Source organism: Genypterus blacodes, unplaced genomic scaffold (assembly GCF_046128005.1).
Source record: "Genypterus blacodes isolate CSIRO-AG114 ecotype Tasmania unplaced genomic scaffold, CSIRO-AGI_Gbla_v1 ptg000058l_1, whole genome shotgun sequence".
NCBI lineage: Eukaryota > Metazoa > Chordata > Actinopteri > Ophidiiformes > Ophidiidae > Genypterus > Genypterus blacodes.
In genome coordinates this window covers 6,501,205-6,528,900 of record NW_027466870.1, presented here as the reverse complement: position 1 = coordinate 6,528,900, position 27,696 = coordinate 6,501,205, and the positions used below count along the sequence as shown (strand labels likewise).

The 27,696-nt window shown below is 46.1% G+C and overlaps 1 protein-coding gene across 2 annotated transcripts in view; it reads right to left on the bottom strand.

The window, feature by feature from the left end:
• Nucleotides 1–27,696, bottom strand: part of ralgps2 (Ral GEF with PH domain and SH3 binding motif 2) — a 60,337-nt gene that overhangs the window by 29,824 nt on the left and 2,817 nt on the right. For both annotated transcript variants that reach the window (XM_076152923.1, XM_076152924.1), the window contains exons 2-9: nucleotides 14,967–15,073; nucleotides 13,553–13,686; nucleotides 13,205–13,312; nucleotides 11,966–12,016; nucleotides 5,560–5,643; nucleotides 2,365–2,454; nucleotides 2,186–2,278; nucleotides 864–990 (exon numbers count right to left, since the gene is read on the bottom strand). In XM_076152923.1, coding sequence (XP_076009038.1) covers nucleotides 864–990; nucleotides 2,186–2,278; nucleotides 2,365–2,454; nucleotides 5,560–5,643; nucleotides 11,966–12,016; nucleotides 13,205–13,312; nucleotides 13,553–13,615 — 616 coding nt within the window. In that variant the 5' untranslated portion in view covers nucleotides 13,616–13,686; nucleotides 14,967–15,073. The remainder of the gene's footprint in view (nucleotides 1–863; nucleotides 991–2,185; nucleotides 2,279–2,364; nucleotides 2,455–5,559; nucleotides 5,644–11,965; nucleotides 12,017–13,204; nucleotides 13,313–13,552; nucleotides 13,687–14,966; nucleotides 15,074–27,696) is intronic.

Here is a 27,696-nt window from a genome sequence, read left to right as displayed (position 1 = left end):
AACTGCTCACACATCTATGAAAAGATTACAAAATGGAAATTCTCCATCGCATTCACACACACAATGAGGACATACAGTCAACCTGGCACATTAGTGCTGTTTCACAGCTATAGTTCTGCATTTGTTCTCATGCTCTGTCATGACTTCCAGACGTCCATGACAGAGTCCGATGGGGAAAGATGGGTGGTTACAAATCTCTGTAATGGCTAACAGACGTCTCTCTCCAGCAGTGTGTTTCTGTGCCTTTGTGTGGGTATGTTTGTACATACTGTATGATTGGATTGGTACAGTAGGAGTTGGAACGTTTGATACACAGTAGTAGCTGTGAAAAACGCCTGATGGTAACAAGAACGCTGTAAAGTGAATTTTAGGTCAAAGCATCAAAATTGCATTGGACAGAAACGGGCCGGACCAGTGGGCTGCTGGAGAGAACAACAGCATCTGTTTCAATACAACTGGAGAACAGAATCACACACAGTCACGCAGTCATGTGCTCTCATGGTAATCGGCTTCATTCCATATGGACTGCACTGGTGTTTCATGGAACCTAAACTGGAATTTTAACCCCGACCTTAACCTGAAGTGCATCTTAGAAATGATGTCTGAATCTGACAGAGCCCGTCATAAACACTCAGGTTTGGACATACATGTCAAACTAGAAAGAGAAGACAGAGGTCATACAAACTGATGGAGATAAGCTGAAACCTGAATGATTACTTTTCAATTCCCACTCCCATCCTGGTGCAAATGCCAGACCCTTGTCCTCAGTTTAACCTTAAACACTTCACACTGGACCGTAAAGATAAAACAGCTCATAATAACAACAACAAAGCATCCATCACATGTGTGTGTTTGTGTATTACCTAGGTATGGTATACAGGACACCATGCTCTGGAGGCTTATGTAGTCTCTCAGCCGTTTATAGTTGTCTTCTTTTGACATCAGGTAGTTGAGTCGATCAAATGTTGCTTTGTCTTTCCGACTCAGTAACTATAACGTAAAGAAGGAAGGGAAAGGGGACAAGAGTAAGACGAGATAAACAACAACAAGACAGCCAGTCATGCATTTATGTTAGCAGAGATCCAATAGAGTCAGGTCTTACAACAGAATTACTTAATTTAAGACACCTTTGTTGTGCTGCGTTTAAAGTGAGGAGTGAAATCTGAAGCACAACAACAACGTGCTACAGCAGGAAACACACAGGGGAAAGGAGAGGGACGGGATTGGAGCAGAGAAATGCAGAGTAAGAGAATCAGAGGTGGCTGGTGCCAGAACACATCTAAGAGTTCACATTAGGTAAAAGCAAAGCCAGTATGTTTGGGTTTTTGCATGACGTCACGTGTCTGAACGTCTACTCCAAAAAGTGGTGTGCAGACTTGAGAAGTACAACAAAGCATTAGCAGGAAAGCATCAGAGCACCGCAGTCTGAGGCCTGCTGACATCAGGACTACTGCCTGGAACAAAGAAAGCACTAATGGTATCTGCAGAGATCAAGTGAGTCTCTGTGTGTGTGCGTGTGTGTGTGTGTGTGTGTGTGTGTGTGTGTGTGTGTGTGTGTGTGTGTGTCAATCTCTCTTGGAGGAGGCAGGTGTGTTGTGTTCTGTGCTGCAGCATTCTGACTGCTGCGGTTTGGGGGACATGACTCAAAGAAATTTCCACCATTACATCAGAGCATCATTATGTCATTACATAAGCTCTGTATCTTTACAGAGAACACTCAGATCCTGTCTGTGTGTGTGTCTTTCACATGTTTGGAGAGGAGATTGATACATTTCCCCCCCCTAGAAACACGTACAACAGAGGAAGTGTGTGAACCTACTTACATATACGTATGTGTGTGTGCAAAGATACAAAGAAAAGATTTGTTTTAATTGCACAAAGCTTTCTCACCGATGTGGATCAGTTCATTTAAATCAGACACTGCAAACAAGGAATGCTCTGGAGAATGTGGTAATAAGTAATATGTAGTTGTGAATGAGTGGAAGTAGAGGCCGTTAACATTTTCAAAATATTCATCTCCCTATTCTTTCTTTCCTGCACTCATTTGTGAGTCATTTATGTGCTGGCTTTAGTCATCCATTGCTTACAAATTCAGTACAGGTCATTGTGATGAATCCGGTTTCCTGACAGCACTACACAAATAAAGCAGACTTGCCCCCCCGCAAAGTAGCATAGATATACTCACAGCCCAGGTCTTTGCAAGTCTGAAGATGGGAGCACTTTGTAACCCTGATACCACTGCCATGACTGCATGGAGGTTGTTACTGTCACACAGTTTCTGCAAAGAACACATAGATCAAGCTTAGAAAGCAGGTAATGTATAAAGCAGGAGCAGCACTGTTTTGTTGTGCAGGTGATGTTTACCTTGGCAGTGCGAATGTAAAGACTCAGCACCTCGGCTCGGATCTTCAGCGTCTGTGCATGGAGGATCTCTCGTACTACCCAGAAACTTGTCTAGATAACAAACAAAGGCAACGCAAGAATATCAGGTACAGTGTGTTTACAGAGAGGCAGGGAGTTCATCAGCCCGGTTACATCTCCAGACGCATGAGGTTAGAGCAGAGACATGTTAGATAGTTAAGACAACTACTGGGCTGAAACAAGCAGCGAACAGGGCTGGAAAGCACAGACTTGCCGACAGGAACGCTCCATTAGATCTGATTGGCAGATTAGAAAGTAGGTCCAGAGGAAAAACAAGAGGTTCAAGGAAAATTCATTCAATTCCAGTCGCTTACACAACAGATAAACACAATAACTCCTCATATGTCAGCTGTGCAAGATGGAGTGCATCTATGTGTGCTTGTGTGTGTGTGCGTGTGTGCGTGTGTGCGTGTGTGCGTGTGTGTGCGTGTGTGTGCGTGTGTGCGCGTGTGTGTTAAGAATACTTGGCTAGCCCAAGAGCGATGTTGGAAATCTGTCAGGTAGACTGCTGGCATGCCAAAGCTCTGATTGCACGTACACACACAGACAAGTCAGTGAATCAATCAGTGTTTCGGCTCTTGGGGGAGCGGGAATGGAAAGAGGGGAGAGGGAGGAGCAAGGGAGGCGAGGAGGCAACAAGAGGGGAAGTTCACTTCAGCCTCATAGGGCTCGTGGGTTTTCAAGCACCACAGCTGTCTGCACACTTTGTTCCTATTAAGCCCGTTTCAGGCAGAATGACCGACTCTACGCTTTCCAGTGATGTAGGAACATTTATCTCATCCAGTTTGTCAATTGTTTTCTGACTGCTGCTTGTTTGAGTGCCCTCACACTTTCTAAGCTCCATAGGCATGTGTGTGATGGGTTCAGTACGCCTTTGTGGTCAGCATTTAATCACTTAAGACCAAAACCACTGTGTGTGTGTGTGTGTGTGTGTGTGTGTGTGTGTGTGTGTGTGTGTGTGTGTGTGTGTGTGTGTGTGTGTGTGTGTGTGTGTGTGTGTCTTTCTTCCATTCTTCATGTGTACATACTGTATTGTAACCTGCTGCTGCTTTTGCCAACCTTTTCCTGGAAAGAGGCCCAAGACTTGTTTTGATTTCAGCGAGGAGGTAAGGAGCCGAGTAGCGAACAGATAAACGAGCCCGGCTATTCACTCCTTCCCCATGCACCGACTTCATTCAATCAATGCTGATATCCGCAGGAAATGATGACAGATGTGCCTAATCTTCAACAGTCATTGTCTAGTCATTTGGAAAGAAGTGAAAGGCATAATGACAATGGAAAGAAAGGCACAGAGATGGTTTAACCTGACTTCTATTGGCCTTTCCTATTGTAGCATTGTTTTTGTCTTCAAACAGTGACCTCATGTGAAAATGCTGCTCTCGCTCTCCAGCAAAAAACAATATAGTAAATCTGCTCTCACAGTAGTTCCCAGGATCTGTGATAAGAAAGATAAATCAATTATTCACTGAGTGTGTGTGTGTCCCAATCTGCCCTCCATCACAGTGTTTAATGGAGTGTTTGAACAGGGACAAAATGGTGCTGCGATGAGGTCATTCAACAGTGAATGTGTTTTATCTGTGTGCATAAACACAAGTGTGTGTATATGTGTCTTTGAGCGATTTGAGGAAACAAGGCTATCCTGTCTTTACAGTTCTTATATACACCCTCAAGCAGAGATTGTGTCTTTGGGGTTTGGTTAATGAGCGTATAAAAGCCTCCAGATGGGGCTGCACAGCCTCAGCTCCACAATAAACATAAATAAGCGGAAGAAGGTCCGTCCAGCCACCAGCTGATGGCAGCGGATCTGCTTGTTTAAAGGGCTGAGGGGGGAAAAGGGAAAGGGCGGGAGTGGAAGATCTGACTAAGCTCTGCACACGTCAATCTTACTTAATCACTGAACTAAAGGAGCTCTGGGTAGAGGAAGTGGACTGGCGAGGCTCAGACTAGATCTGACTCCTTATTTGATACCACTTGTTGAATGGAAAAGCTACCTACCTGTAACCTTAACTACCCGCCTGTACAGGATAAGCAGCAGGTATGGAGGAAGGATGGAATTTGAGATCTGGTGTTATTCTGGGCCTATTACGTAATCACTCACCATGGATGAGACAAAAGACCAGTGTGCTAAATGTGCAATCAAACAGCGGTCACATGAGAGAGAAGGATCTACATGAAGGAATACTGCAAATGCTTTCTGAGCGAGGTATATAATGTAAATAAAGCATATTGTGTCTGGTTACTACTTCAGAGCTCCATCCATGTGTAGCTGTAGTGGTTGATAGATCTTGTCGGCATGTTCTGTGCTTCCACTGTTTGCCAGTGGCTTTCTGCACACAAACCACCACAATGAATTGTTGTAGAATAAACATTGTGGGCAAAGAAAGATACAGAGCTATTCCCCCTCTGCGGCCTGCTAAATAGACTGGCCAGTTCTCTTCTGCTCCGGTGCCTCCCAGAAGCTGGTGCCAGCAAAGCCAGGAGTGAAGGAAGAGGAAGGAATATGGCCTGGGCTCGTGCTAAGGAGCTGTCTGGGACTCTCCATCCTCCCACTCCAGGTCCCGTTATGCAAAAAGCTAATTTTCTTTGGCTCCCACCAGTTGAATGTGTGCAGCTAACATCTTGAATCACCGTTTGGGATCTGTTATACACAGAGAAGTTACCACAGCAACACATTCTTGTTAGATCATCTCATATTTATATTGGAGGGCAGTAAAGGGGCTCTTAAAGGGGCCTGGCAACGATGCTACAAGGGTATTAAAGAGGAAGGGTGCCCCTCACCTCATTACCTACAACTTCCCTTTGTGATTTCATTGGACGTTCCTAACACATCCTGCACCAACCGAGAGCAACACAATAACTTCATGTATGTCAGAGGTCATATCAGGACAGTGATCTCTCTCCTGGGTCCGTGTTTCCTGGTATCTAATGGCAGGGCACCCGTCTCTAGGAGAGAGAAGGTGATGATATGGTACTTACAGGATGTAGGGAGAGGACACGCCACTTCTAAAGGCCACGGCTCATAAATGTTTAACACTGCGTGGAGAATTGTGCTCTTTCTTTTTTACTGTCCTTCAGGGGGAGACGTGTAGTGAGTGAGCATCTGACCAAAGTGCATAAATCAATGTGTATGCGTCTCACCTGGTTAAACCTCCGGGTGAAGGCCACAACGTTTGGAGCGGAGCTGTGCTTTTCCTTCTTGTTCCAGCCGCAGCTTGACAGTTCCTGAAAAATACACAGACAGTCAGGGAAATGAATTTTTCACACGTTGTCGCAGCAACGTTTCTGAGTGTGTCAGCGTTTTACAGAATGCATCTACCAGTCATCTCAGATCACTCAGAGGGAAGAGGAGGGGAGCCAGGGAACAGAGGTATGAGTGGAGAGACACTCAAGGACAGAGAGGTGGAGAGAAACAAGCTGAGGAAACATCCAGTCAGAGACTCTGGCAGGTCAGAGGAAAAGACACAAAAACAAACAGAGGAGGAAGAAATGCTCTCTCTGTTTGAAACTCCACACTTGTTCATGAAATTCAAATATGTAGTTTTAGATTATCCACAATTCTTTTAGTTAACAGAGCCCAAACTGTTCACCACTAACTGCTTATTGGGTCTGACCAACCATATAAACAAGAACCATACAAAGTAATTAACCTCTCAGTATTCATATGACTCCTCTTACTAAGCAGCAGCCATTTCAGTAATTTGGTTCAAAACAGTATCCAAATGTATTTCTGGCCATCAGAGCACTTGGCTGGAGACGGTTAGGGCCTGGCGGTTGATGAGGCAGAGATGCAGACCACACAGGGAACCCAGACCCTGCTCTGGCCCCGGGCGGTCCGTCCGGGGGCCAGGGACAGTGACGTAACAGTCGGAAAAATGTTGTGCAAGCTCCTCTCCTCGTCCCAGCCAGGCCAGGAAACGTGGGCTACACAGTATGATCAGCTGAATCAGGCCGGAGCTCCCCTCCCAACAGACTGACTGTCTGGAAGCAACAAACTCCACCAACTGCTCCTTACTCCCCAAGTCCAGACCACATCAGGACAGCCCCTCGCAAAGAGACGTCATGCTAATTCAAGTGTGATCTCTCTCTCTCTCTCTCTGCACGAGTGTGTGAATTGGTTGGATGTAGGCAGTGGGGGTTAAGACTGCGTATCAAGTGCAGATGTTACATACAGACACTCGTGTGTGCGAGGTGATGCCCCTGGGCCCGTGTCGACTGTGTTAAGATGAGGATAGTACAAAGGAGTGGAAAAAGGGCAGCAGAGGGAAGCTGCAAGGAGATTACACAGAGAAAAATCCAGCAGCATCTTTCCACAATGAGAGCGTCCAATCCTGAAACTACACCGTTTCTAAGATTGAGTGTCGTCCTTGTCAGAGGACAGAGCATAGAGGAGCAAACAGAGAGGGTGAGACGCTTCAGCCCGTCTGGCCATGGAGACCTCAGCGTTTATTTAACATCCGTCCTTTTTAAATAAGCGCTTCCCTTCTTCCTGCCATCGCGTCAATCATTCTACATCTTCCACAGTTCTGATGAAAATTCCCAGAAAAATGTTTTCCACAGCTAGTGGGAGGTGTGTGTGTTTGTGTGCCTCCTGTCACACAGCTTATACCACTACCTGACCACCCAGACAGAGAGGAGGCCTGAGGAGAAACACACACACACACACGCTGACCTGTGTGTCCCACTCAGCAAGACCAGACCATTTTAACAACCAACACTGGAACAGACAGAGACAGGAGCCTCATCTATGCATCAATCCATTATGCAATGTTAAAAACGCAGGAATATGTTGGCGCTAAATCCTCAAAGTTCTGTATTTCTTCAGCTATTGTGTAATACAACCCGAGGCGGCTTGCCTCATTTGTGTTAAAGCAACGGGAAACTGTTCCACAGCGTTTCCAAAAGCTGTTAAGACATGATTTCCTTTGTTTTTCTTTTGCCTTTATAGTCTTACTTGGCACTCTGGCAGCACACACAATACAGGCAACATTTAAAAACATGACAGCGGCAGAGTCTTTGGAGAAAGGCTTTGACGAGGATGGAGTTTTAAATGCTGCAGTAAAACACGGCGCAGTAAAAGTCGCCCTCCGCCTCAGCAGCCAGCCTGTCCTTCCCACAGCTGCATTTTAATTAGGCCTGAGTTCTAAGGGACCGGCTGTGTTATCTACACACTATAGGGTAGATTTACTGTGATTAGTTAACGTGTGGGCTGTCCTGTTAAACTTATCACCTGAACCTTTAATTAACCTAAAGGTTTCAAACCCCATAGATTGTAAGGCCAGGACACAAACTGGGCTTTCCTCCTGCAAAACATCACAGCCAAGTGTGGGGCTTTTGTCTTCACTGTGAATACAAAGCTGAACTGTCTCTGGGATCTCTGAGAGGAGAGGCCGCCGGGCAAGACGGGAGGGAGAAAGATAAGGAGCAGAATGGAACCAGGAGGAGGACGACGAGGGTACAAGGTAAAAGAAATGGAGCTGTAAATGAGAGGAGAGAAAGTTGAAGAATGGGCTGGAAAATCTGCAGCGTCACAAATGTGTATCTCAGCTGTGACACAAAGTGATCCCCAGGTTCTCCCTCAAGCCTCTGCTGGCATGACAGGCCGTGCCTCCGGGATCTCCCTTCCCTCAGCTTTACGGCTCCATACTATAAAGTCTGGCAGGGGCCTCCATTATCTTTATGTGTGCACTATAGAAAATGGCTTTTGCAGGAGTTCTTTGATTTCATGAAGTGTACGCAATCCTTCTGCTGAAAGATAACATCTGTCATGCCCTGTAAAGGCAGAGCAGGCAGGCACTGATATAACGATCTGTAAGTATGATTACCTTGGCTACAGCTTCCCCGGGAAATAAAATGATGTTGATAATCATTCATGTTAAATGAAAATAAAGCTGCACATGCATCCTAACCTTCCAAGTGAAGTGAAGTGGCACCGTGAGAACAAGAACCTGGAGGCTCCGTGTGTAAAGGAGGAGACCAGGGGGCTGCACAGTGGCTTTACAGACACACAGATGATAGGCTGAGTCTGACCATCATAATCTGACATGGATCACATTTTAGCACCAGTGTAGTGAACCTGTATGACGTAATACAAGTAGAATATTGGGGTTTTTAAAATCTCACAACCAATGCTGGGCTGCATTCAGACAGCAAGAGGGTCTGGTCCCTGTGTGCCAAACGTAATCTACTCCATCTACACGTGATCTTCATCTCAGTGGCTCCCGTGGGATCTTCAGCCTGCTCGGGAGGCTTTTCATGGTGGGTGCCACTGAAGACATCTGTGGAACTGGCATACTTCTCTGTGGTACGTAAAAAGGAAACCTGATAACCATTCCCTGAGAACCGAGGCAGGGCTTTGCCAGCCAAAGCCACTAAATGACTTCCTTTGGCTGCTGTCGTCTCTGTAAAACAAAGGAAATCACCGCAGGTACTTTACTTCTACGGCCTCTCTTTCCCTGAAGTCTCCTTATTGGAAACGGCCAGCTGCAAATCATCAGGCACGAGAAATTAGAAGTAACCCGTACACACAGAGTACACAAACTAGAGATAAAGGGGAAAATTAATTCTCAGAGACGTCTTTAACTCTTCACGTCCCTCTTCAGCTGATCTATCTGTGCTGTAGTGAGGAGGAGCCGCCCAATCTGCTCGCTTAACCAAAACCAGACCTCAGATAGAATGTATTAGTAATCGCCTGTGTGAGGAATTTAGATAGGAAGGAACGCGTCTGAGGTCCGGCTGGGTGTCGTAGATTAAGTTATGTTCCGCACTGTGGATTGCTGTACATTAGAAAATAACTCCTGGCGTTCCCGTCAGTGAACGTCTCATCTTCTCTCTACTCACACGTGAATTGTGACTCTTATAGCGTGCTGATGAAGATCCATTACGCGCGAGGAGTAAATCATAAAAACCCCTCACGGATGGGAATGTCAGTGAGCTGTCACTTAAACATCATGGAAAGCAGATGTGTTTAGATTGTGTATTTGACGTGGCAGACAGCGTAATGCTCCAGACACAGTGTGGTATGGGCAACCAGCATGAGCCTTCACGTCTGCTTGTTATTGTGCCATTTCCAACATGAAAGGCTTATTTAGAAACACCAGTATACTGCCATTCTGTCTGGTCTCTACTTCTTAGAAAGAAGTGATGTATGCTTGTGCCTAAAGACGCTGGCCAGGCTCAGTCCATCTCCTCTCGCTTATGCAAACATCGCCGTCTCCGTCTCCTGTAATCTTTTATTGCTATGGTGGCGGTTATCTTTCTCTTCCTTGTCCAGAAGACTTGGCCAGACCTCCTCATACATCTGCTCCACGTCAGTCTTGGAACACTTTGCTTAATGAAATCCTCTCCTGCGATCCTGTCCAGGGGAAATCTTTCTGCATATGCTTCATACGCACAACGCGGGTGTGAATACAAAGCAAAGACAACGTAATGGCGTTTGGACGGGCGCGCTCTCGCCGACGTCACGCGATCTTGTATTAAGTCGGTGATGAAGTGTGAATAGAGAGAGGAAAATGAAGCCTTAATCCGTCAGAAGTTGCGGCTTGCTTTCGAATACTTTAAGAAGATCAGTTATTCTAGAAATGACTGCAGTGTTGGAGAAACAGCAGCTCAAACATCACAGACCTCTGCTGCAGGAAGTTGCATTTATGTCATGAAGGCTAAGTTAAGTTAAGATGTCGCAATGTGCCTTTTCTAACCAGAGCGGCCGCAGACCAGGCCCGTTTGGAACCGATCCGTTGGAAAGTTTGATCCTTCCATTGTTTGTTATGATGCAGGAAGTCAAAATATGTCAAAGTGAATCACTGTGAAAGGAGATCTGGGGTTCAGTTATACAAGAAACGCTTAAAGATGCCAATGAAAATGACAAAATCACACAGTGGAAAACGACACACTGCCTCCTGCCAGCTCTCCGTCATTTCAATAGGATCTTTCTGATATATACAAATATTATTCCCTTTTACAGCACCACTGATGGCCATAATTGTTCTGCGTTCAGTTGTGAGCCACATGTGGGCTGCAGCTTGTGTGTTCCTGTATTTTGCGGTGTCATCACATTTAATGGGCGTTTTAAAGGCTAAACGTGGCGGCGTGTCAGTAAAAGCACTAGTGTCCCGCAGAAGGATTCCACTAAGTTACTTAACATTTTCCTACCGAGGCAGTGAAACAGAGAGAGCGCATCGACACACACCTGCTATCCCCATCATGTGTCTGAGAGGCAGGGAGACAGACGGCAGTGGAAACTTCAGCCGAGTTCACTTCAGTCATATGTGTGCGGGGGGAGGACGGGGTTTGTTTTAGGGACGAGTGCAGAGGACTCAGGAAGAGCCTCTCCGCACAAACACCCTGATCCCTCTCCCCCTCTGGGCCGCAGTCTTCTTCTTCTCTTGTCAGCTCGGCCCCTCGCTCGGGCCAAACTGCTTTCAAACGCCCCATTTTTCTCTCTCACACGTTTTCCACCAAAGCTTTCCGCTTTGAGTCCTCAAACTAATCTTTCCATCTTAAATCCTCCTCAGAGAGATCTAGGATGAGGAGCAGACATCTGTGTGATTGTGTTGGGCTCTTATCATTCTCCCTCCAAACTGCTACACTGGAATTAAATGAACTGATGATTTCCATTAGGCTTGACCCCCCCCATTTAAATGGTCAGTCAGTCAGACCCCGTTAGGTTGAACAAGACCAAACACAGCAGCGTGTTTGCATTTGTAAATCCTTCAGCACATTGTGTGTGACCCTGACTTCAGGGCTCAAGTCCAGACAGCTTTAATGACTTCCCTCTCAGTGGAGAAACATTGAGTATCGCCGCTCAGACGAGCACTGAGGAAATGCTGCACACTTGAGACTTTGATGTCTATTCTTTTCCATTACTCAGACGCAACAAAGGAGATTCAAAAGGGCCACGCTGCATTATGTCACACTTGTTTGCGTCAACACAGATAACGTAAACTGAATCACAAAGTGGCTGTGGAGAGGAGATGAGGCGCAGGGAGAGAGGAGGGCTGTTAGGTGTGATTCAGACAAGAAGGTATTATTCATATGCAGCAGCAACACAGAGCTGTGGTTCACATCCTGCTCTTACATGCCCACAGTGGTCAACCTGAAATGTAACTGCTGTCAGGAAAGGTCTTAGAGCGCAAAAGAGACAAGATGTGAGGTTATGCTTGCTCTCAAACAAAGTGTGCAAGAGGAAAAGCAGGAAAGCATTGACAGAGAGACAGCGAGAGAGAGAGAGAGAGAGAACTGGAGAGAAAGAGAGAGGGAAACAGAGGGAGAGAGAGTCTGTAGACGGTCTAACTCATCCCTACTTGAAAACACATGTCAGGAACAAACAACCATGTTTCATAATTTGACATCTGAATCTAAGATGTTAGAGCCTTTGCCACACACAGCTGAGAACACGTCATGGCCCCGAACACAACAACACAAAGCTACACGTCTGTCTAGCAGCTTATTCCACAGCCCCGCTTCATTTCTCACACAAGATGTCAGAAAAGTAATCATCATCCCCCCCCCGACCCGACTCTTCTCCCCAGATATGACAGCGGCTCACCTCTGGCTGGATGGCTTTGAACACAGGAGCGTCCATGAGTGTAATTTGGCCCTGGGGGAGACAGAAACAGCTATTAGAACTGCTGTGCTCTCAGACTGCCACAACATTCATCACAACACAACAAGCGCCGCGACATTACAGACAGATCGCAAATATTAGTCTTTAAAAAGGTTAAACACACAAAACAGTGTTTTCCAGGAACGTGAATCGAATGGAACCGTCTCTAACACAAAGAATCCTCCTATTTGTTTTGAGAATCCAAATATATACAGTGAACTGACCCCCGCCAGCCACTGCTTTCAGTACTCAATGTTCTTTTACTGTTTGAATACCAAGCATTAGTTTCACAAACACAGGTTCTGATGTTTGTTATTGCGTAGTTCCAACAAATAAACCATCTAATCGTGTCATTGGTTGTACAAACTGTCCTAACTTTTGGACAGGATAGGGGAAACCATATGTTAAGACTATTTTGAGATGAGTTTTGGATAAATTAAGACTCATTGGACTAAAAACAATAACAGCTTCCAAGCACAAACATCCAGCAGGAAACATGTGCCTGCTGGAAGATCTGAGAGGTAACAAGGATGTTTTGTAGAGAGTCGGGTACCGAAAGTGTTTATGCTCACGGTGTTCTCATTTCTTGCTCCAACACATTCTTTGAAAGTGACACACCGAGCATGTTTATCTCTCCTCTGTTGTCAACGGATGACACTGGTTGTTGTAATGGAAAAAGCTTTCTCAGTGAGACGTCCTGGGGTAAAGCGGTTACATTTTAGAGGTGTGTGTTGGTGTGAGGATGGGGATGTGAAATGGGGGGTTTGAAGGTAAAGCAGATAGAGAGCGCCCTCTTATGGCTGAATCTGGTACAGCAAAGGATGAACGCTTCTATAACAGACCAACCATAAAGGGACATTACTTTGAATTATTAATGGAAAATCCTGATTGTCATTCAACACATTCAACACTAAGGTGATACTTTACAAGTGTTCTGGAAAATCTGTGCAGAGGCGGCCAAGGGAGATCCATCAGGGCCTGCTTGGCACTGCCACACCTCATCAATTATTACTCAGCTTAACTCTGACCCCGATTCCTCCTCACTCATCTCCTCCCGTCTCAAGTTTGCTCGTCACTTACATGCATACTGAACATTTCATCTTTAAAACGATCCAACATGCAGGTTAAACACACAAGGACAGGAAGCAGACGACGACACACACACACACAAGCTTCACTTACTGCATATTCTTCAGGAGTGACTTTCAACACATCGAACACAACAGCATCAAAACTCTTCTTTAGCTCTGAGGAGCCCCTGTCACTGAGAGACTCGGAGCTGCTGCTCTTCTGGAGGGAGATAAACACACAAGAACATAGTTAGAGTTTGAGGCAACATACTAACTTAAAAGAAGCACATGGGACAAGTTCATATGAAGGTCGAGCAATAAGAACCAAAGGCACTCAGACCAAAATCACTTCACTCAATATTCATACTTTATATTTATGTGTTTAGAGGCACCGTGTGTGAGATAAATCCTGAAAACAGTGGAAGAAGGACGAAGATGTGATGAGCGGCAGTGGCCTCACCTCAGAAATTGTGGAAGCAGTGGTTGTGATGATGCCTGATTGGCCATTAGGGAGGTCCATCATTCTCACACCATCTGGGTCTAATGCAGGAGACCATTGATCATCCTCAGCTGCAGCAAAGCCCGCCCAGCCTCCTGAACAAGGACACACACACAAACACACACACACACACACACAGTGCTATTGTGAGCCAATTCTGCACTACATCTTCACCTACAAACACAGCAGACAGATCTTTCAGCATGTTAAGGCAGCACCCCCTAGTGGTTCAAATAGGACCACAGAGGTCTATGTGTGTGGAATCAAATCTATTCTAATATTAGTTCTGCTCTACCTCTTGTCCCGTCTTGTTCCTCTCCTGTCTCGTACTTTATCACTGTGACACAAACGCTCTTGGATCTTGAGGTGACTGAGTTTGTTCTTTGAGTTCACCTGGATTGGCACTGACGGTGCTGGCAGGACCGGCTCGTGTCCCAGCATGCCTTTGCATGACAGACGCATGCACACTTTCACAATCTGTCACTTACTATGCATGAGAGAGGACAGAACAGAAGGAGCTTAGGCTTAGCATTAGGAGGGAGATCTTGTGTGAAAAGGCTTTGGAGGAAGCAGCTGTCAGTCAGAGACGTTAGACTAAACGGCTTACGCCTCCTGATAAGAGTACGAGCGAGGGGTGCACAATGATGCTCCACACCAAGTTCAACCAGCGAAGACAAGAAAGACTGATTTCTTCCCTCAACGGGACGTGTTTGTCTCCAAGTCCAGCTCTGAAGAATTCAGCAGCCAACAGGATTCTGGCAGGACAGTGACTTGGCCGTAGGAGCTGACAGAATTATCTGACAAAGTTCTTTCCCCACATTGTGACAGTGTCAGTGTTCAGCATCAGACTGTGTACTCGCTGCTTCCTGCTGTTCTCAGTGGGAAACACTCACTCAAAAATGTGAATGCACACAAAATTGCTTACCGACTAACAGTGAAACTCCAAATCCACTCAAGTGATCGTCACAAGAAAGTCAGATTCACATTAAACCCTATACACACACTTGACCTATCGACCCCTCTCATTGCTGACATTTTAAGCCATTTAAACATGGTTGAAAGTGAGCACATGTTTAACGGCTGCATTCCATTTAGAATTATTTCATAAATGTGAATCTTAGGTAGGTGTGTGTGTGTGTGTGTGTGTGTGTGTGTGTGTGTGTGTGTGTGTGTGTGTGTGTGTGTGTGTGTGTGTGTGTGTGTGTGTGTGTTTTAAGGCAGTTGGCATGTCTACAACTGTACATTCTCTCATAGATAAACAGGTCTGTAAACATTATGGTAAGGTTTAACTCCTCTCACAAGGCAATGGACAGATGATCTATGTTGTGTGTGTTTCTCTACTTCATATCATTTGGATACGGGGGAACATACTTACTAGGTGTTTGTCAGACGTGCATAGTGCTGGAAGAGGTTTGCCTGCTGTTCTGTGTTGCCGTCTTTGTCTATTGAGACCTTGGTTTCTGTGAGGCTGGCTCCTGCTGTCTGCGTGAGAGACGTGAGAAAGAACAAGAGAGAGAGAGAGAGAGAGGAAAGGAGAGTGATTCATCAGAGCATTAGCAAAACCCACACAGCCACAGGAAACAAAAGGAGCTAAGAATCGAAGCATCGCCTTAACAAACCACCAGTGTATTTTCTGCTCCAGCATTTTGTACATTGACGTTTCCGCGGCCGCTGTTCTCAATACACTGCAGTACAGGAGAGAGGGGAGGCGGCATGGCAGCCATAAACCAACACCACTACAGGGGTGTGTGTGTGTGTGTGTGTGTGCGTTTCATTGGAATGTGTGCTTCATAAATAAATCTATGTAGCCTTCATGTGGTTTGACAAATCAGTAAAATTCCGATGAATCTTCACATTTCTTGATTTCCCATTTATCATAGGAGTTCTTCCCCTGTGTGTAAAGCCTTTAAACCACACAGACTGATTAGATACATGCTGATACCACGGGTAACCAGCAGTGCAAGTAACACCCTCGGAGCAGCGTGTGGTTACTTTATAGCGCCGCGTGGAGCCGCTTTGGGAAGTCAAAGCCCTCAGATTCAGGCCTGGTGTGGAGGCCCCGTCATGTGACTCACAGCAGCCAGCAGGTGGCCCACTAGTCTAAGGAATTGAAGCCATGTGTTGTGTGTGGCCGGTTGGGGTTGACAGCAGACAAATGCTGCATGTTGGCAGGCAGCAGTTGGCCTTTAGCCATCAGCTAAGATCCTCTCATCCTCCTCTTCTCTCCTCTCCTCCAGGTCCTCAACATGGTGGACAGACGACAATGCGGAAGACCTGAACTGCACATTTAAATTTACAGACACTTTCATGCAGGCGATATACAAAAATAACCTGGCTTTGTAGAAAAACAAGCAGCAGACACTTCTCCACCCTGAAACCAGGTTAGTCCACAACGGAAAACTGTGTGTCATAGTCGTGGAGCAGTACGTCGCCAATAGCATGAATAAAGTAAACGCCCCCTGGCAACTGTCAGTTTCGACTTGTCTGCCATCAGTCAGGTGGATTTACGTCTCAGCTGCTTGTCAACAATGATTCCCGACCATCCTGGACCAGTATACATCTAAGATTACAGCTGCCTAAGAACGCCCACACCTCCAGTGGCGAGACAGACGGTTAACTCCCTCGCCGTCTGAGTCACTGCCATAGCCAATCCTCATGTTCTGTTGGATGCCCTCCCCCCCCCCCGCCCCTCCCCTCCCTCTCAACATCTCTGCTCCCGTCACTGTGAACCGAAGGGAAAGGTGTGAGAAACGTTTGCGCACGGTGACATAATCTCACATGGTCGACTCCCAGACTGTGCAGCTCGCCTCTGTTGGCTTGCAGAGTTTACACAGGTTCAAGTCCGCCAGAGTGTTTACAAGAACACTTGAAGTAACATCATGTGAGGAGCGATAAGGTGCGCACGTGGTTCTGGGAAGGCCGGGAATGTTAGGAGAGGCCGACGATGTGTCTGGGCATCACAAGGGAAGGACTTTCAGGTGGTGGAGGTGATGGGGATCGGAGGAGGAAGCAGAGCGTAGCAGAGAAAAGGAAGAGTGACAGAAAGTGGAACAGTTGGCGTTGGCTGCTGTGGCAGGGGAAGTGTTGTTAAGCTAAATGTGAGTCATCGGAGCAGGTGCTGTTGAATCGGGCCTCGCCAGTTCAGCTTCCTCTCCTTCCCTCCCTTTTCAGGATCGCAGATTGGCGGTTTGATATTCACGCCAAGCACAGAGATGAAGGCTGCGTTTACATGCCTGCTCACTGACGGGCACCGTGTTAACGCTGTGTGTGTGTGTTCTGTTTGGTTCTGTGTGTGGGAGAGAGACTAGCCAGCCCGCATTTCTACTGATTTGTCTTGTCAACGTTGTAGGGGTAGAGTAATACACGCCCACTCATGATGCTACGGTGCCTTCAGGGCTTCAGTACGCTTTCCTATTAGTCAGTCTTCTGCATCTTACACAGGAATGTATTAATTCTGAGATATTTGACCTTCCTACCCTCCATCCACCAGTACACCAAGCTCAAAGACATTCTAAATATGTAAGAAATGCTAGAACACAACACTAAATCACTAAATACTGTGGTAAAGATTTGGTAATAATTATTAAGCAGTACGACTAATATTTCACCACTTACATCCTTCTGGAATATGAATCAGCACAGGATCGTCCATGCAGTGATAAACCAGTAGAGCACATCACATGCTTCCCCAAACACAGCAGCAGCTCTGTGTTTCCACTTCTTCACCCTTTGACACAGATTTTGGATGTACCGTTTCACAATGGAACATTTAGCATACAGCATTTAATTCTGTGACAACCGTGACAAAACTCTCGTGGTGTGCCACAGATGGCCTGATGGAAGGGAAAACACCGGGAGAGGCTGGCAATCAAAGACACGGACTGTTCCAGGCTTTAATCTCATTTACTTTCCAACATGTTTACTCAGCAGTCTAACTCTGGGCCAACACGCGACAAAAACCTTTGTACAAACACCAGCAAACACGTGCCGACATACAAGACCTGTGTGTGTGTGTGTGCGTGTGTGTGTGTGTGAGAGAGTGTGAGTGTGAGTGTGAGTGTGAGTGTGAGTGTGAGTGTGTGTGTGTGTGTGTGTGTGAGAGAGAGAGAGGGCGGGACCCAAGTTGTCAGTGCATCCTTGAACTGGTTTACTCTTCATATATGTTCAGTTAAACGGTCATAAGCTGCTAGACTGTTGGAAAAAAACAAAAAAACGATCAGACATGCAAGATTTGTGTTAAGTTCAGGCTGAGCAGAGCGGCGTGTGTGTGAGCTTAACAGTTGCGACAACTCTGCCAGTTCCTGCCTGCAGCACTGCAGGCTCATCTTTGACACTTCTTAACAGCCCCACATGACTCATTCCTCACTCGGCTCCAAAAATGTTCTTCTCTCTGCTGCTCAGAGCCACACTAACACACACTTACACACACCACAGTCACTAACAGAATACAAACACCCAGGCCAATTCACTACACTTAGCTTTAAAAAGTAGAGAAGAACAGACATTTCCTGACAATAACAGTCTGAGTATCAACAATAACCCATGTCTGCTTTGTTCCTGTGTGCATGCCTTACACACACACACACACTGACATGCAGCACCAGGGCTTGTTGCATTTATACAGCACACTGCAGATGCACTGGAGTAAAGGAGCCAAAGTAGGTCAGTGTGTTGAGTTGAGCAGGGACTGATATAGCAACGCATTAAGGCATGTTCCCTTCTTCTACTAGCACACAGAATGTCCACACACTACAGTTTTCACACACTCGTATGTTAAAATGCTCACTGGGCTGATTATTCGTCTGGACTGCAGTTCAGGCTGAAATATAAGATGTAGCTGTTTACTGAATGATGAAGTGCTTCATCACAATGTAAGCAGGAATGCTGCCAGGTGAGGAAATGCATAGATGGACACTTTTCCAGTTATAATGTTCACATGCAAATAACAGTCCATTAATCAGGATCTGTCCAGGTGGCAGTGTTTATATTATATTTGAAGACAGAGCGTGTAAATGCATGTAGGACACACTGGCTGACTATTTGGCAGAAATCCTTGTTTTAATCACATGGAAACCTGTCAGCATTTTAACATGGAAAACCTGCATTCTAACTCACTTAAAGAAATAAATATGTCAGTCAGACGCCGTATTAAAACACTAATCAAACTTTAATCAGCATAAATGTAACTGAGGCATTCTTTCTTGAACAGACTGTGATAATGTGATTGTGCGTTGATATTCATAAGCATGCAGACATTATACCTGGAGGCCTTGCAGACACTCGCTCATATTCAGATGAAGCTGTGCGTCATGACTCACAGGCCAGAGCTGGAATCTAATTCTGTCCTTGTCAACGCTTTGCTCACTTTTTGCCTTAACGGACAAAAAGCTGAGTTCAGTGCGAGCGTAAACCGACTGAATGCCTTTTGTCTAAAATAGGATAGGGGCTCAACCTGTGTGTGGGTCCTAGCCGAGCCTCCCTGGGGTGAATGTTATTGATCTGGAGCAGCGAGGGGTTGGGGCTGATCACACACACTCTCTAATGATCTGCACATACACAGTAGCACAGCATGTAGCTGCATGTCACATTAGTTCACTCAGCAGGTTCACAGCACCGGCAGAGGCTGGTGGCACTGCTTTCAGAGGAGGGGAGTGTGTGTGTGTGTGTGTGTGTGTGTGTGTGTGTGTGTGTGTGTGTGTGTGTGTGTGTGTGTGTGTGTGTGTGTGTGTGTGTGTGTGTGTGTGTGTGTGTGTGTGTGTGTGTGTGTGTGTGTGTGTGTGCATACTGCTGCTGAGAGAACATGACTAACAGCCCCTTCACACCATCACTTAACATGCCACCGATGTTCAGACCCTTTTGGAGGTCAATGAGTGGAGAGACGCAGCTCCATGGCGGTGTGTGAAGGTTAAAGTGTGGAAAAGAAATGTTCAAGGACAGAAGGAAAAGCAAAGAACTGATTTCATCCTTACACATCACTCTGACTGCTCTGTGTATAACAGTATAAAAAAAGATTCCTCCAATTCTGCAAACCATTCTTAGCAAAAGCCTTTTCATCCTCCATCAAAGGCTTCCTTCTCAGGCACAGGATCATTATGAGTCATTTCTGCTTCAGACAGACACTTTACACCACACACACTGGTGTCCTGTTACCTACCACACACACACACACACACACACACACACACACACACACACACACACACACACACACACACACACACACACACACACACACACACACACACACACACACACACACACACACACACACACACACACACACACACACAAGTAAAAATATCCCTAATTCCATATCCACTCCTCATTCATGACAACAGCCAATTTCTGATCTATAATTTCAGCTGTTTGTTTACGAAGGAAGCTGGAAATAGATTAGACAAACCACTAGATCTCCCTGAATTCACGGTGAAAGCATTTTTTTTAGCAAATCAATGAGGCGATGAACCCAGTGACACTCCAGGCAGTGTGTCCACCCTGACACTGACACGACTGTGCTCCCCACCTTCCAACATATTGAGCCAACGGTTCATGAATATTTAGGCCCATCTTAGACTTGAGGCCAGAGGAAGCAATATCTAGTTGGTAAGCAGACCAACCAGGGGCATGGAGGATCTTAAACAGTAACAGCTGAAGCACAGAGAAGGAAAGCTGCTCAGCATCAAACTCTGAGCTCGACCCAACTCATTTCTGGGACTGAGGAAGAATCAATACCATGAATGGAAACATGAATGATGTCACAGTTTTAATGACTTCATGAAGGATGTGGAAGTTGACACAAACACTAGTATAAGAATCATGAATGATGTCACCGTTGTTAATGACGCCGTGAAAGATGTCACAGTTGGGGAGGGGAGGCGGTTGAAGGTGAAATTTAACCGTTTGCTGATGTTAACGCTGCTTCAGAGGGGAGGAGGAGAGGCTGCTGATAGTCAATCTGGCATATTTACAAAGATTTTAAATGTTGATTTATATGCCCTGTCCATACTGAATAAATACATCTTGAGATCTTAATCTTAAATCTTACAACATTATTCAGTAGCATCCAGATACATGCTTAGTTATTGCTCTGTACACCCTGAGATTCCACTTCTAGATCAGTGTCATGGCTGCAGCTCAGGGGTGTGTTTTGGCTTTTTTTAGATGCACTTGCACGCCCTCTCCCCATCTCCCTCCATCCCTTACAGCTCTCTGGTTGATAATTAGTGCTCAGGCCGGCCCCTGCTTCTGTCTTTTCTCCTGGCACATCCCCCAGTAACAGACACACTTGGTATGTATAACCCTGACAGACCTAGATAACGCTTACAGCTTCAAGCTACATCGAATACACATCACACATTCAATCCTTGCAAATAGCCAATATGGGGAGGCAACTGGTCTAGCTATGTGTACGACTATCCATCAAATGAACCACAGAATGGAAGCTGTGCCAAGCTGGTGAGTAGTGGCATGTGGCAGGGCCCCAGAGCAGCAGGCTGTCACGTGTGGCCAGAGCTCTGGCCTACTGTGCGTGCGTGCGTGCGTGCGTGCGTGCGTGCGTGCGTGTGTGCGCGTGTGTGCGCGCGCGTGTGTGTGCGCGTGTGTGCGCGTGTGTGTGTGTGTGTGTGTGGGCTTTATCTTGATAGCATAGCCCAAGTAGCACAGCCCAAGTACAGTTCTCCTCCAAAGACTAAAAGACCAGAGCTTGGTGACAGATGAGTAAGAAAAAAAGAAAGGAGGCGGCAAGGAGAGGAAGCAGAGGAAGTGTGGTGCTGGCAGCAGTGCGGATGTCTGTGGTCATCTCCTGCATGGGCTATTAACACGGAAAGGGCAGGGTAACAATACAAGGCAGCAGGGCAGTCAGAGCTGTTTGAAGGAAACTGATAAGATCGCAATTTCTTCCTCTAGGAGTCTCTGAGGATTGGCTATAGTCGGACCTTATTATAAAGCCATCAAGGCCAGTGGGCAGGACAGGATATATCTGCACAAGTGTTAAATGAGAGCAGAGCCCCAACTCCAGTGCAATGGGCTGGACATAAAACTGGCATAACATTGATTAATCTGTGCCACTGTGGTCCAAAGGCGCAACAGAGGAGATTTAAGTGCATACTCATAGTCATCAACATTCTTTTCCTTTTTTCTATCTGCCTCTTGTGTCACATGTTGTGTGATGCTGGACTGTTCAATCACCACAAAAGGGCATTTTTGCATTTAAGGTTTCAAGTCTTCCTGGTCAAGGAAAAAGCCAATCAAGACATATTCAAAGGAAATAACAGGTCAAGTTCATCCCCTGCTTAGAGCCACAGAAAATGACCTTAGAGTTAATGTCATCTAATCTTAAATACTGCAGGTACTGTCTTTGGTTGACCCATTAAATTGTCCTAGGGACCCAACTATGTAAGACAAATATTCTGTCCATCATGTTAGACAATATTCCACATTTGAATTGATTTCTCCTGACCATAGGAGTCCAAATCTTTTTCTTTCTTTCTCCCTCTCTTGTTGTTTAAGAGTGAACACATTGATTGGCTCTCACGGAGAGACACACAGGTCCAGGACTTGGTACTGGGTGGGCCCCTGGGGCTTAGGACACACAGCAAGTTACAACCTGACAAACACACGTATGCAAAAGACACACATTTCTCTACTCTCGCTCTCTTACAAACACCCCACAGATCTGGTAAACAATACCTCTTAAATCCAGCTATATGAAACTAGAAGGCTTTCTACAGGTACTTACCAAACATCCACCATCTGTGTGCAAGCCTGCCTCCCCTGTACCAACAGGGCTTGGGCTCTTACCCTTTCCTTAAACAAACTCTCCCTTGCTCTTACTGTGTAGCCTTCTTGCAGGACACTTGTGTGGGAGGCTTTCTTTGTGCTTTGATCCAGCCGAGCGCCAACCAAGGGACAATGTTTTATGAGCTAGAATGCCATTACAGATTGTCCAGGAGTGGCTGCACTGAAAGATCAAAAGAAGTGCTGTTGGACGTGCTGTATTTGGTATTTTTCCAGTCATCTCTATAACATGGAGCTCACACCCTCTCCCCCCAACCCCCGTCCTACATGTTATCAAGTCTCTGTTCTCTTTAAGTTGGTCTTGTCTGCTCAGATACCCCATCCACTTCTAACCAATTAACATAATATTAAAAGCATACTCTGCAGGGTCTTTAAACCAAAACTGTGGGTTGGCTATTGTTATTATAATATGTTGTGTTGGAATAATATACAGCAGGATTTTTACAACCATCAAATGCAGCCAATATGTGCTTAGTGGTGGTTTCGGTCATTGTTGGTAACCTTGAGACATGAATTCCAGTATCGATCCGAGTCTCGGGTCACTTTGAACCTGCTTAACTGAGCGAGACTGAGACAATATACCTCACGTAGACCTTAACACACTATCACACACACACACACAGAGTGCAGCACGCATGACTTCCCCAAACATGGCACTACCCCATTACAACTTCAGCTCGATGAGAGCATCACAAGAAGGGAAACGTAGCGGTAGGAACAAGGAGGAACGGGACTAGAGTGTGTGATTAGAGTCAACTTCAAAACAGCCAGCCTGTGTTTGGCACCCAGGCAAGGACGAGAGCCAAAGCTGTCCGTGCTGTCACCCAACACAGGTCAGAGAGGGCCAAGAACGACATCTATTTGCTCTATGAGTGCACTGGGTCAAAGTTCACAGGGGAGAACAAAACCTGACACCCACACACAGAAAGGTCTGGGGGGACAGCAAGTGCTGTGAGGAGGAGGAGGAGGAGGGGGGGGGGGAGCAGCAAATGTTGTGAAATCCCCGAAGCAAATTTAACTGGAACTTCCTGGCTAGCAAACAAAGAGAAAGAGAGGCAAATGGAGAAACAAGACCGACGGGGAGAAACAGAGAGAAAAAGGAGAAACAGCAACAATGTGTGATCGACACACAGACCGGAAGAACGCAAGACTCAAAGAGCGACAGAGACAGACAGAGTGGACCTTATCTGGCTGTCTTACTAATATGGTGAATAATGACTTGTCCCAGCTGATAGCAGCTGGGAGAAGATTGATTCCTTCATCTTTCTCACACAGGGCAGTACAATGTTTCACTGTGTTGGTGTGTGTGTGAGAGAGAGACAGGGTAAAGAGAGGGAAACTGAGCCTGAATTGAAAGGAAGAAGAGCAACAGCTGAGACTGAAAAAACAGCTGTATCTCTTCAACGCCTGCACTTCTCCTCCCCTCCCCCGGTCCCTCGGATCCCTCTCTCCCTGAATGAGCCCCTCACACCCCACACTGATCCTCCTCTCCCACAAAGGCAGTACGGCCAGGGGCTATGCTGTCTGTGCACGCACACACACACTATCTATGTGTTGCACCGACAGTATTAATTTGAGCCTCTGTTGTGTTCTCAGAAGACAAGTACAGACAGCATGCATGTGCTACCAAACATTCATCTCCACTGACTAAAAATAGGCAAGACATTGTTTCCGGTGGCAATGTCACCCTCTCTTCCCAAATCCCTGCAGCCCTCCCAGCTTTGCTGTAGCCTCAATAGGAGACAACAGGAAGTACGGAAATGTGGATTATCCTTTCACATACTAACTCAGAAAATACAGAGACTTCAAACGTACATTTTGATGCTGCCGTTGCTTTCTTGGGTTATACCTAAACGTGGTCAATACCATTAGCAGTCTCGTCTCTAACTGAGTGTGTCTGCATGTCAAGACTAGACTTGTGAGAATACTGACAATGCCACCAAAAACCAGACTCTACAAGGTGACAAAGAGAAACACATTTGCTGGAGAAATGAGTCACGCCAGTCCATTGATCAAAGCGCTCTTGGTAGAGAAAGGACGATGAGATCAGAGCTGAAAGGGTCTGAGAAATACCCACAAGAGTACCTGAGGCTAGCCTATCCGATGTGGAGTGAGGCAGTAAAGGTGGAAAACACAAGAGAAAGAAGGGGAGGAACGAGCAAAACATGAGCGAGGAGGAAGACAGGGAACATCCATTGTTTTTGGCAGGGTTCAGACCCAAGTTCACGAGTTTCCATGACCTAACCGAGGCTCTGCTCTCTGTTAAAATGCCGTGACAAGACACTCTGGGGTTGCACAGATGAATGTGTCTCAACCTGTAGGCTCTTCTGTCTGATAGAGACCTGTGGATCAGGCTGATGTGCTGCGGAAGTCAAATGGCATTTCAAATTACCCGTCTGTTTCTGCACACCTGTCTGCTGGAACGACAATGGCAGTGAAGTGTCTGCCATGCCCACAGATTTAACTGCCTCGTCTTTATGATTTAACAGACATTAACCAACGCATGCACTAATCCAGTGTGACAACCTTGTTTACTGGATGTAATACAAAGGGGATAATTATAAAAACCTAAAGGGACTAGCCGCAATCCGTCAGATGGAACAACACACTCACTGCTGACATTCCACCAAGCCATAAATACTAAACCCTGTCCCTGCATTCACCTTTAACCTCTGACTCCCAAGACCCCACACAGCTACAACCTGACATACCAGGGCTAACGCATGGATAAAATAACCAAAATGATATAGATTTAAAGTAGAAAAGGTCCAAAGGTACCAAACGCAATCTCAAGATCTATACAGCAACATGACGTAACCCCAACTTATGCTTTATGGCAATTTCTGCATGAAGTGCTGACACCCTGCATTTGTAACGTCATTTGTCTACTCGTGTGTTAAAGCCCAACTGGAACACAAGTCAATCACAAAAGCCTAACGCCAATATTCCAGCACTTGCTTGCCAGAACACAGAGCCCATATGGGTTTGCCTAAGAACCTGGCAGCAAGGCACAGAAGGCTCCTCACATTTTGGGGAGGCAGCCAGATAAGAAGAGGAGCTGGCAGGGGAATTTTGCTACAGCACGACGACATTCTCTGGTTATGTCAGTTGCAGCAATAAAAACAATTAAAACGGTAACAAAGAATCGATCAAAGTCTGAATCCTGAGCTCAAAAGTAAACCGGACTAAATATAACCCGACTTCAAAGGATGTGAGGGTGAATTACAGCAATTCCATTAAACACAAGTTTAATCAAAGCGCACAACATGAACATGATTCATACAAGCCCCAAGTCTGCAAATGTAGTAACATTTAGATAGTCGTGCAATAAAAGTGCCCCGCTATTTAACAAATCCCTTTTCCATTGACATGTCCAGGAAGGTGTGAACCCACGAAATAAACACAGACGAGCAGATGAGGCCAAAGAATGTTTTCATTAAACAACGGCTGAAGTTGTTCTGCAGAGTAGACGGTGGTCTCGGTGAGGAGTTGGAGACTGGAGAAGTGAAGCCGCGTATCCGACCCTTTGCTGTGAGCGCTGAGCAAACCCTGCCCACTGCAACAGTTATTGAATTTGTGGAGAACAGAAATGCGATACCAAAAGCTCAGTCGGATTCTTAAGCTGCTTCCACGCACGAATCGAAACCAAACCATTCATTCTCATTGGGGAGGTGTTGCGGCGTGATTCAGCAGCAGTGCCGCCGCAGGGAGCACTCAGGAAAAACACAGAGCTCAGCTGCTCAGGGATGAACGTGGCTTTTGACCTAGACACTCGCGTCTGTAGTGAGGTTCGCAGCGTTACGTTACCTCCTTCTGCATCACGTGAAAGCTGTCTTATTTACTTTACATTACATTACATTACAATCATTTGGCAGACGCTTTTATCCAAAGCGACTTACATTACAGTTACCACCCTTCGCAGAGGGGGGAGCAATTGAGGGTTCGGTGCCGTGCTCAAGGGCACCTTGGCAGGGGCTCGAACCGGCAACCCTCCGGTTCCAAAGCGGAAGCTCTACCCACTGAGCCACTGCCTCCCTCCTACTTCATGATCAACATCAACTTGACCAGCTGGGGCCGGGCTCACACTCAATCAGATCTCACTCATAACAAGAGAACAGAGGAAAGTCATGAGATTGAGAGCAAAGTAAGTAGGAGAACATCTAAAAGACAGAGGAGAGTCGTGTTTTGGACAGAGATGTGTTCTTTGCGTGCTGCGCTCACAGTGCAGCCTTTCATGTGTGAGCCACTCCCCATCAGCGGTTACATACAGGCTGAAATGTTCCACGCACTCCAGGCCTCCTGCTGCCGCTCAGCCTATTGTACTGTGCATTGGGTGGAATGGGATGGGCAGAGTCAGTCATCCGTCATGAGTGACCCTCCATGCAGTCGCTGTTTCAACACTATCTTGTGTCTGCTTCTGGGTGGAAATCTACGAATCTACTTCTCCTAATCATGAGCAGCGATTACAACACGGCAGGAACCAGATGTAAGCTACGCCAATACCAAATAGAAAGCTGTGGTTCTCTTCTACTTCCTGAAATCCACAGTGATTTTGTGCGCTCAACAGAAAAGCCGCTTGCTCAATCTGAGCAGTGAGACAGCATGCCTGCCTCTGATACAGTATGTCCGAATCACACATAATCACACAAGTCAGGTGCTTGCCAACATCTACAACACCCACTTCAACCAGCTGCCATCTACGTCAGAAACACCTCATATATGAGTACGAGTGTTTATCATACACGGAAACAGATAGAATGTTAGTGTACGTGTTCCAAACAGAGACAGACAAGAGTAATAGAGAAGATGGAGGGTTGTGCAACAGAAGAAAACGGATCAGAGAGGCTTCGCGAACACCGAGGACTTTGTCTCTGTGTTTGTAGTAACAGAGTGGAGAGGCTGGGAAGCCATGAAAGGAAGAGTGTGACGACATGTGACTTTGCAGTTCCATCTGTGCTGAATGGATGTGCTAGACGGGCGCGCAAAGTTACCCTGGCAACTGAGAAACAGCGATGGTTGGAGGTCGCGGTGAGAAAAGCTTGACGCAGACCAAACTTCTATAGCACACCTGAACCACAGAAAGACTACAGGATCAGTCAGGATTTTAAACATTAGTTAATTAGAAGAAATGCCAACTAATGAGATCATTAAACTGTGGTTGTTGGAGTGATCACACACACACACACACACACACTTAAGAATACCTCTGTCATGTGCCGTGTAAAGATAGTGAACATGATGTAATGCAGAGCAGAGGAACATAACCTGAAAAAGACCAGGGGTTGCACACCGACACAAAAAGCCCTGCA